The following is a 10952-nucleotide window of genomic DNA, read 5'->3' as shown; positions in this document are numbered from 1 at the left end:
CCATCTCACAGCCACACTGGGAGGACAAAGCTGCTCCTAGGAGTGCCGAGGAGCCTTTGAAGAGGCTGTAAGAAAATCGATAAATCTTTCTACGTTTCAGGGCAGGGTTTAATGGCACGTGGTAAGCAACGGGCAGGGTTACATATTTCATACAGGGTATGAAATCACGGTGAAGCGGTTGGTAAGGGCTTTGGCAAAGGCAGAAGAACCAGTACCTGGGCAGGTGTGTCAGGGCAGGCAAGATGCCCGGCCCCACCTCTGGCGTTGCCCTGTCTTGAACTGAGCGTCCCTGCAAGGGAAATCCTGCGTTTATCCCCAAAAGGAAAAGGAACCTGTTCAGCGCAACGTGGTTACTCCTCCCGGGCTCAGACCTCGCTGTGACAGCTGGGGTTAAAGCCCATCCTGGTGGTGCCCCTCAAAGCAGACCCGTCCTTATGTTGACCACGGCCCGGGAGGGGAGTCCTCGCTGGCAGAGAGGGACAGTGACATTCGGGTTCTGGTCGAGATGTTAGTTAGAGATTTTTTCCCCCCATTTCTACGTGTGACCCACCCCACCCCATGTGAACAAGCCCATCTCTCCCCCCTCCACCCGTGGCTCCTGCCCTGCTCCATCCCAGGCATCAGCCCACCACCCTGCACCTCCCTGCGCTCCAAGGACCACCCAAACTTTCTGTGTCAGTTCTGTCCCCACCGTATCGGCTCCTCCCTCTTGGAGCTGACAGCAAGGGCACCTCTCCTGGTGCCCCTCATCTCGCATAGCTCCCTGGAAATCTTTCTTGCCTCAAATTATGCCTCGGGGTACAAAAGCACAGGCCAGAGGAACGGCTCTAGAGCTCACGCCTTTATCCACACGCAGAGATGACGCAGCGTTCCTGTACCAAGAAAGCAAGTTCCCACCGGGGTTTGAGCAGGCGGCTCACCGTGACCTTCCCCGAAGTGCATCCCCCGTCACACCCTCACCACTGACAACCTGCAGCCAGGCAGGGACAGCAGCGTTACACAGAACAAATCGCATTTGTCATCCTGCATTGCTACAATCGCTACCTCTTTGCTAGCGACTCGGAGAGCTCCCGTCTCGGCTCTGGGGCTGAATCTCCTCCAGCCGTTGGTGAGCGAACCTGGGAAGCGCTGGTGTCCCTGGCAGAGGCTGACAGCAGGACTCCCTGGACCGCCTGGGGCATGGCGGGTTAGAGCATCTCCTGCTCCAGCAGCCCTACACCGTGAAACAGGACAGGTGACAGGGGTGACAGTTCGGGGACTGGCCTCCTGACACAGTGACTAGGTTAGACAGCAGCCTGAGGGTAATTGTTTTCTCCACTGTGGTAATCAAATTGTGCCAGACGTCCATCAGAGACAGGCACAAAGCTTTTCCTGCTTCGGGCTGCATCTGCTGATGGAGCTCCTGAACCTCGAGCCAAATTCCACGCCACAAACACCACAGAGAAACGGCAAAGCGGCAGACGCGGAAGTCACCACACCACCAGACTGCTACCGCACCTTGCACCTCGGCAGCAGCCTGTAGAGTCGCGTTCATTTACACGCACACAAGACAAGGACAGAGCAGTTATGATAACTTACATTTTAATCAGCCAAATATACAAGTTCTGTTGTTGTTTTTTAAGCTTTATCAAGTGTTTTTTCCATCTGGGTCTGATACAATTAATGTTGTTGTTTGTTTTTTTCCTTTAATCAAAGGATGATGTGGTTAAAAACTGGCACTATCCCTAATAAGGAGAAGAAAAAAAAAAAATGAAGAGGAGGGAAAAGGGGAGACTGGCTGCAAGAAAGGAGGGATGAAACTGGGAAGGAACGGCACTCCAGATGTCCATGAAGTCAGGCTCCCAGATGATACTGCAACACCCTGCAGCAAAATTTTACGGGCCATTTGCCCAAAGGGGTTCCTCAGATACATTATCCTTTGGGCTTTCACTAGCAAGTCAAAGTTCCCCACCCCATGCCCCACCCCACAATGACCCCACAATCTATTTTCTTGCAATCTAATATTTGAAGCATCTCCCCTCCCGCACAGCTCCCTCCCGCCCTGTCCCCTGTCTATGAGTTCTTAATCCTAAAAACAGCAAAAACATTCAGTTTCCAGACTGTTACAGAGAATTGCTGTTCAGCACAGTTCTGCAACGAAGATAGCAGCTGCCCCTAACCCCAAATGGAAATCTGTGCCAAGATGAAGACAAACACATCGTCAGTGTCTCTTGGAGGTGAAGGTGACTTCGATGCCGCAGTACACCCTACGTGGCATCGATGGTATGCAACACGACAGAGTTCCTGGCAGGCACCAGGCACAGTTCCCTGGCGTTTCCTCCTCTTGCATGTCCTGTGCTTACTTGTTAAGGGATAGTGACTGCAGTCTTTTACCTGCCATGGCCGCTTCGTCTTTTGCTGGGGGAGGAAAAGAACAGAGGTTTCATCATTTCACAGAGCACATCAGGGACTGGTGGTGGCGTGACAGCCCCAGAGACCGAAATCCTGCTAGCCACGTACAGTGAGGCAACGGGAAAAAATCCGACCCTCCCTGCTAACCCCTGGCAGATCCCCTCCAGAGGTAAGAGGAGCAGCCCCCCTTGCACGTTCCCTTCTGTCCTTGGCCTCTCTTCAGGCGCCCACAAATTACCCTGATGCTGCTGCACAAATTTCTTTGTGGAAGCCACTAGCAACACGTGTTCATCAGACTTCTGGTTCACACCTATCAGAGCTGACGAGAAGGTCCAGGCAGGGGAGGAGTGCTGCAAATTCCCTGGGCTGTTTGGATCCCCAGCATGCAAAGCAGCTAAATCACACCCAGCACGAGGAACTCGCTAAACCCCCGAGCTGGAGCAAGCATTGCTTGGGAGGCTGAAGACAGCATGGATATCAAGGGCAATTCCCTTCTCTCTTTCCCTGCTCCCTGTTCAGATGTCCTAGAGCTTTATAAAGCAAGAGCTTTACAAGAGTGAAACAGCTGAACCTGGTTTTGATGAGAGAAGTTGTAATGACACTCAGCAACACCACGCAGTCTCAGGAGATGAGGGATTACCACATGTGATAAGAGAAATCATGCCTCTTGGCAGTACAGCCATTGCAAGAAGTAAGAGGATATGATTAATTACTCTCTAACCTTTTCTTTCTTCTTCTTTCTTTCTGGCAGCTTCTTCCCTTTGCTTCCGAATGATGGCTAGTCGGGCGAGATCTGCCTTCGCTTGTTCTGTTTTGCCAGCTAGGTGCATTTTCATGTATCTTTCTTTTGCCTTCTGTTTCTCTATTTCCTCTCTGTTTGAGTGAAACATACCAGTCATCAGAGTATCCAAGTGAGCACGCAGGTACAGGCAGGGAGGGGGAGGCTTTCTGACTGGGAGGGCTGGTGCATTGCCCTCAGAGACTGGGGGGCCCTGTCACCAGTTCTCAAGCACAGGTTATATCTATTGCAGGGTTTGAACAGGGATGGCGAGAGAGATTTCTACTTTTGTTCAGCTAAATAAGGACACTGACACACAATGAGGTCAAATGAATTAGCCCCAGACTGCACAGCACCATGACATGTTTTCCTCAGCCTTACCCTCACAAAGGCGTACTTCTGCTGAAGCAGTCTATCCCAAATAAGCAAGCTTAAATCTTTCACTCTGAAACTCCCCATCGCTAAATGAAACTAGAAGATTAAACTTTGGTTCTCATCTTATTCATCTGCTCAGACAAAAATTTCACCGTGACCCCTGGAATCTTGGAAACTGCTACCTGTCACTAGGGCACCTTCTGTAGCAAGATTAAAGCGGACCCCAAGGTGACCTCTGGTTAATGGATTTCAGTTAGGTCTGATTTTTGGCATAAAACTTCAGGAAAAGAATGGTCTACATCCGCTTCACAGTGACAAACTTCACTCTCTTTGTGCACCTGGCCAAGCTGCCTGGCTCCAGGATGGCCACAGCTACTCCCAGAGGACAGACAACTCCTGTAAAGTTTGTAAGGGAAGACATTTTGAACCACAGTGAGTCCTGCCTGACAGTTTGCCGCTGTTCAGTGCCCGCTTTAGAGAGCGACACATTTAAAGGGCTTCCCTGAAACACCAACGCATACACAGCAGAGAAACATCTCCCCGCATTACGCTGCTGCCACCAGCAAGGATGAAATTCCAGGAATGCAGTAGCTCCTGCCGAGGCAGCAGGAAAGACTCACCGCTCTCGTCGTGAGAGTTCCTTAGGTCCATCCAGGTCCAGCTGAGTTACTTTTTTGGTTGTCTGAATTACACGATTGGGATTCTCTATGTCTATCAACCCTTCCACTCCTTTGCGCTTTTGCTAAGGTTCAAGAACAAGAGGAAGGTTAAGAAGCTCTCTCATACCCAACACTGTGTTGTAACAGAGCTCATCAAATACACTGCAACACACCCCAAAAGCAGAATTAAAGATGTTTTCACTACCAGCCAACAAAACCATTTATGAACCAAGACTTATACTACCAGGCATCTTCAGCCTTTTTTGAAATATTCTTGCCTTGTAGTTCCCTTATAAAAATACACAAGTTTTCATTCTGAGGACAAAATGCAATCAAGTAAGGGTTTTTTTGGCTTCTAAAAATAGTCCTTCCATAAAAAATTTACTATATGTAGCTCTCAAAGAGAACTTGGGAGTCACGAGCGTGCATCTCTCTCCTGCTCCAAGAATGTGGGTGGTGCAAATGCATTAAGTGCCCTGAGAATTACAGTACCTGATAATCCTCGTCATCTTCATCACTCTCATCTGAATCTAAAGACTTCTTGTCCTTTTTGGGGTCGCCTGTTGCTCCTTCGCCTCCTTCTTCTTGCTCCTCTTCTTCCTACAAAATCACAGAAAGTTAGAGAAAATGTATGTCAATAAAAATCCCAAATCCAACAGTGACTCTTAAATGAGATCATTTTGGAGGGATAAGAGACAGCTCCGAGAGCATTGGTGTTCCTGACGTGGCCCTTATGACACCAAAGGTGCCTGGCTGTTACAAAACAAGAGCTTGTTCTCAGCACACAAGTATGCATCACCTGCCCCAGCAGATCATCTCTAAACAACTCTGCTGTCCTCTCTGTGTAACAGGCCAGGAAAATGATTGTAAAAGACAGAACTGGCACTTTACTTTCCCCAAATGAAAGATCTCCAAGAAACATTTTGGCCCAGGTTTCCAGTGCGCAATATCTCAGGGACTGGAAACTACATGGGTGTAGTGTAGAGCTGGATGCCATCCTAGATCTAGATTAAAGAAAACTAGAGAAGAGCAAATTGACAACCATCAACCAGAACATTATTATCCAAGAAATTACAGCCTTTCTAGCACAGCTTTTACCAGAGGTCTAGGAAATAATTTGTAAATCCTTAGAAGATAGGGTTAGAAGAACCAACATGGGTGTGAATAGCTTGCTTTACCATTGCCAAATATCCCTCATCAGAGCAACTGGCAAAGTGGAGGAGCTATGGGCAGTAAGAGAAGTAATTATCTTAATTGGTTTTTTTTAAGCTCTCCCTAACGAAATAGCATTAGATGTAACCATCACTATGTGAAATCCTTCTCAAAGGGCAGTTCTCTGGTTTGTTTTGAAACAAGACAGACATTTAAAGTGGGGTCCTGCTTGCTCTGTCCCATCTCCAGTTGGTATTTTTATTAACAACTCAGAAGTGGAGAACACTCATAAAGTTTGTGAATGACATCGCACTGGTAGGAGTTGGAATAATTTTGGAAAACAGGATCAGCCCCATAAGTGGTTTCAGAATTTGGAAAGATGGCATGAAACCAAGAAGGTGGAATCAGGAAACAAACCAAGAGGAGTTATACTTCGGAAGAAGAAATCCAACACGAAGTCAGAATATGTGGCTAAGCAGCAAACCACACAATCATCTTGAGTTACAGCTGGTCAAAACATTAGAAAGGAGTCAACAATACAGCTCATAACTGCTTGAAAGAGTAATTTTCTTCTGGGAGGTATTCATCAATATTTCCTATATGGGGTATAATTATCCTACTGTAGTCAGTGCTGTGAGGCTTCAGCTGTAATAGTGTATTTGGGCTTAGGCAGCACTTTCAGAAAGTCACAAAAAAATAGCAGTGAGAGTGCCATCGTAGCTGTGGTAATTTGGGAATACAAGAGAGCAAGTACTGCAAAAAGTAGCCATGCCTTCTATAATACCAGTCAGGTACTTGTGGAAGCAAGGGGAGCTGTTACAATCCTGTGTTGGGGCACGGAAACACGCCCAAAAAAGGACTCACGCCAGAAAACTCTGTCAGCAGTCCCTACAAGTCAGAGGCAAACAAGAAAATCGTGTGTAGAGGAAGAAGTCAAAGGAATTTGGTCTTTTCAATCTAGAAGAGAAAGAGGGTAAATATAATAATTTCAATATACAATAAGATGTCAAGATGTGAGCCCTTTTCCTCCACAGCCAAGCTGCAGAGCACAGATTAAAAAAATGAGCTGACACTGGAGACTGGAATGATGAAACACAGGGGGAAAAGGTGTCTAGAGCTGCTGTGTAATCACCTTCCCTATCCTTTAACCTTCAAATTGTGAACTGGATGGTCTACCTGGCCTCACTTCTGTAAGGAACCAGACTGGATCACACCTTGCAGTTCTCCCCAGCCAGAGATATTCAGAGTTCATATTGTGATCACTGACAGAATGACCTGCAACACCTGACTAAGCTGCCATTTCTCATGAACTCCAAGTTCACGCTGTACAAGCCAGAACTTATGACAGTAAGCACGTAATGTAGGCAAACACATACCCTTGCCTTTTGCTTTTCTGCTTGGAGCTGGGCATCAATCTCTTCAGGACTTGTGTACTGTCTTGCTCGGCCTTTGTGGCCTCCTTTTCTACCTGTACAAAAAAAAAAAAAAAATTCACAAATGGTTTAGTGATAGCTTCCAGAAAGGTCTACTCCTCCTGCAGCACTCTCTCTGGCTTTTCAGTGCAGATAGGACAAACCAAAATAGCTCCTCTGATAGAATCTAAACAACAACGAAAAAAGGACACACTGAACTTGCCTGTTCTAGTGAAACACTCCAAGAATTTTGGGTAAGTTACACAGAGAATTGGCATTATTGATCCATAGAAAGATACTCGGAGAATCACTTCTTTCTTTCCCCTTGGGCGGGTTTTGGAGACAGCAGAACTGAGAGCAGCCAATCAGCTGTACAGTGTTTTCCAAACGACGCATGGGTTTGTCCTACGGAGGTACCCCCATCCCTCAAACACCACAGAGCCACGACACCATTTATCAGGCCACGAGCTTCCAAGTGCCCCCTCAGCTCTCGGTGACGCCACCTTTCCTTGCCCACGCATGCCTACGCTTGTGGCCTCTCTGATTCACTTCCCGGGCTGGCAAGGGGTGCTCAGTCCCACAGCCGCTCGCTGCGTTTCCTGCACGGGAGGAATCACAGCATGTTCCTGCGGCAGCCGCGGTTACAACCAACTCTCCGACAAGCTGGGCTCCTTAACCCCTCCCCTACACTAAGGCTGTGCCAAGAGAAAATAGGAAGCTAATTGGACAAAAGCTTTGGGAATTAAAATGAGAGCTGAAGAACTACTAAAAGGAGCCTCCATGTTTTACCGCTTTATAAGGAAAAATAAAAACAAGCTCTAGGAACCAGGAAGAGGAGGGAGTCAGCTTAGCTGGCTGGACTGCCTGGCTAAGATCTGCTCTCAAATTCAAAATTCTGTTGATTAACGAATTGCTGAAGCCATTAATGCTTCCTGCAAGCGACTGCTCTGTTTATGTTCCCACAGCTCAAAGAACTGCTGGAAAGCAAGCTGAATAGAGTCAGTCTCTAGCCTCGAGCTAGGGAGCTCAAGGTAGAACCGGTGCACGAGATTGGCAAAAAGCAAACAGCTCAGGCAAGGGAGCTCTCCACTACTGCAGGAGTCTTTGAAGTCCGAGGGAAGGAGCAGGAAATCCTCGCGCTCTCTCTCACCCTCCCCGCTTCACCTGCGAGGATAACGGAAACCTTACGGTGGCGGGGAGGGCTGAGAGGATCGTCCCTCCTTCCCTGGGACTGCGCAGGACGCACGGGAGAGACCTGTCACTACTGTACCGCTGTGCCACGGCCACGCCTGGCTGCACTGCTGGACTTGGAGGGACAGGGAGCACCAGTGCAGGCAGCCTCTGTGGGCTGCGAGCTTTAGAAATTCAGCGTTTTCTGACCAGTCCTCCTGGCTCAGCAAAGACAAACTCTCATACGTTTTAGCTCAGTAGAAGCTGAGCTGTGGAATAAATTATCTCAAAAACCTCACTGTGAAGCCCTGCAGAGCCTCCCGAGATGTTTTTCTCACGTGAAACGGGGAAGTGCAGAGACCAGATTTCTGAACTCCGCTGTGGAAGCTCGTGGGCACTCAAACCACAAGCGCAACCAAAAGCTTTGCTGCACCCAAAGACCTGTGTTTTCTGTTTGTCTGTTCCCAACCATCCCACGTGGCAACACTGACACTCTCTGGGAATGAGATCTGCCACGGAGCGCTCTAGCCCAGGAGACATTACCTCACTGCCCAGCAAATGACATCACTCTAGATGGAACAACAGTAGTATCCCTGACACACTACATAACACCAAGAAAACCTAAATAAACTGAAACAATCCTGTGCTACAAGCTTAACCGACGCCAGGCAACCTTCTTGTCCAGCTGGGCTCAGAATTTTACACTGGGCTCACAACTGAAGAACACAAAAGCCTTATTACTGCAAATAAAAAGCAGTAATAAGAGAGGGAAAAGCAACTCAAGAGAAATTATCTTACGTTAAACGCCTAAAAAGAAGCAAACTGAAGAGTGAATCAATCTCATTTATATTTGAGCCTGCGCCCGGAGAAGTAAAGCCCCTTTGAGCGGGAGCAGCAGCGCCAGCAGCTCAGCAGCTGGAGGGACCGTGGGGAGCTCAGCACGGTGCAGGGACGGGGCTCTGCTCTTCGCAGGGAGATCAAACCGCGCGTCAGACAAGCGGAGTGCCGGTCCTGCATCTGCCACCGACCTACCGCATCATGCTGCGCAACTCATGTCAGCTCTGTGCCTCAGTTTCCCCATCTGTAAAATAGGGATAATGATTCTTATCCTCCTCTGTGAAGCACTTTTAACATATAATCACCCGCAGATTTCACCTGCAGTAAAGACCACTGCCGCCTAAGGCAGGCACGCGTTCAAATACATTTGTCTGCAGCTTTAAATAGAAAAATTAAGGAATTTAAAACAAAGAGAATGGAAGAATATTGGAGGAACCACTTATTCTTTTCGAATCAAGGTTATTAAAAAAACCCCACAAAATCATCAGAAATAATCCTGTAACAAAATTTCTTAATGGCAGGTTAAAATCCCCATTTTATATTAAGTGGTGAGTGCAAAAGTCCGCTCCATAATATAACAACTCCTACTGGTGTGGGGGGGTAGGCGAGCAAAGATCCTTCTTTTCCCAAGAAGCAAAAGGTTTGAAAGAAACATTTAAAACTGTACAATGAAATACAGAGCAGGAAATCCTGAGTTACGGGGCACTTAAATATGGCAGCCAGGGTTATAAACCACCACAGTTCTTTGCCTTCACAAAAAATACGTGAAAGCTTCAGGCCTATCTACTAACATTGTCCAAATGAACACAAAATAAAAGTGCTTAAAGAAAATCTAAATGGGGAAGCAGATTTGGTACTAAAGCTTGGGAAAAGCTGATGAAATAAATTAGAGCAAACTACAGAGAAGATGAATGACGAGGGCTGGTTTACATTAATGTATATGACTGGGGTTTCACTGACGCTGGCACAGGAGCCAATTATGCAGATGGTGCATCTGGAGAAGGTTCTGGGTGGATCCAGCTCAGCCCTGACAGCCTGTCAGTCCCTCATTACCTCTCCTTAATCACACAAGCAAGTCGGTACCCGCTCCGTAATACCCAGATGCGGAGCTGCCGGAGCCACATGAAAGGAGCCACGTTTGGAGTCCCTGAACCGAAGACCACCTCTGCATGCCCCCCCGCTGCCCCTCAGGGCCGGACCCTCTGCCCGGCCGCTCAGATTCCCCGTACCCAGCCCCGAAGGCCTCCACCATGGAACCACCGGGAGGGGAAGGCCGCCAGCCACCACACACCGCCTGCCTGCCCCCCCCCGGTGCCCCCCGGGATGCCCAGTGTAGCTGTAAATTCCCCTCCCCGGGCATCCCTGTGCCCATAGCCCTGTCCCGGGGGAAGAGGCTGCAGTTTCCAGCCCAGCGGGGAGCACATGGGGCCCAGCCCGCTCCCGGTCCCACGGCGGGGCCTGGCACCCCAAGGCCAGGACACCCCCAGGGGATGCTGTGATCCCACGGCACTTGTTGGGGGGCACAGAATGGGAGCCCCAGCTCTGTGAGAAACGTGGAGAATCTGCCATCTCTAGGGGGGGGGAGGGGGACGACACACACAGGGAGCGAAGCTCCCCCCGAAGCCCTCTACGAGCGGGCGGGGGGTAGAAACCGAGACACCCCCCCCCGCCCCGAGGCCATCCACAGCCGGAGGGGGGGTGCGGCAAGGAAGCCTCCCTCCAAGACCCTCTGCGGCCGAGAAGGGGGAAAGGAGACCCCCCACCAAGCTCCCCAAGGCCGGGGAAAAGGGGGGAAGAGACCTCCCCTCAGACCCGAGAGCGGGAAACGAGACCTGCGCACCCCCCCCCGCCCAGCACCTCCCCAGCCGAGACGGGGGGGGAAGGATGAGCCGTGCCCGCCCCGAGCCGCCACAGCCGGGGCCTCCCCGCACGCCCCTCCTCTCCTCCCGGGGCCTGAGGGGCCTACAGCCCCTCAGCCCCCTCCCACCGCCGCTGTTTCTCGCAGGGGCGAACCCCCCCGGCCCGGCCCCCACCTCCTTTCGGCATCGCGGCGGCGATGGCGGCTGCGGCAGCTGCAGCGAGGCCCCCCCCGGCCCCGAGCGGCGACCCGGAAGCGGAAGCCGCCCCACCCCCGCGCGCGGCGCGCGGCCCTCGGCGCCCGCCCAGTCACCACGGCCC

The 10952-nt window shown here is 50.1% G+C and overlaps 1 protein-coding gene across 2 annotated transcripts; it reads right to left on the bottom strand.

Annotated features, from left to right (window-relative positions):
* Positions 1–1564: 1564 nt before the first annotated feature.
* PDAP1 (PDGFA associated protein 1) lies at positions 1565–10938 on the bottom strand. 2 transcript variants are annotated; one of them, XM_075515350.1, is made up of 7 exons: positions 10808–10938; positions 6732–6823; positions 4696–4803; positions 4165–4286; positions 3883–3940; positions 3113–3264; positions 1565–2397 (listed from the first exon to the last, which is right to left on the bottom strand). In XM_075515350.1, the coding sequence occupies exons 1-7, from the start codon at positions 10818–10820 to the stop codon at positions 2370–2372; spliced, it is 573 nt and encodes a 190-aa protein (XP_075371465.1). In that variant the 5' UTR covers positions 10821–10938; the 3' UTR covers positions 1565–2369. The 2 variants fall into 2 exon arrangements, with proteins under 2 accessions (XP_075371465.1, XP_075371466.1); XM_075515351.1 differs by lacking the exon at positions 3883–3940.
* Positions 10939–10952: the final 14 nt, after the last annotated feature.

Source organism: Mycteria americana, chromosome 12 (genome assembly GCF_035582795.1).
Source record: "Mycteria americana isolate JAX WOST 10 ecotype Jacksonville Zoo and Gardens chromosome 12, USCA_MyAme_1.0, whole genome shotgun sequence".
NCBI lineage: Eukaryota > Metazoa > Chordata > Aves > Ciconiiformes > Ciconiidae > Mycteria > Mycteria americana.
Note: the sequence above shows the minus strand (reverse complement) of the source record. Positions and strands in the feature narration are given on the sequence as shown.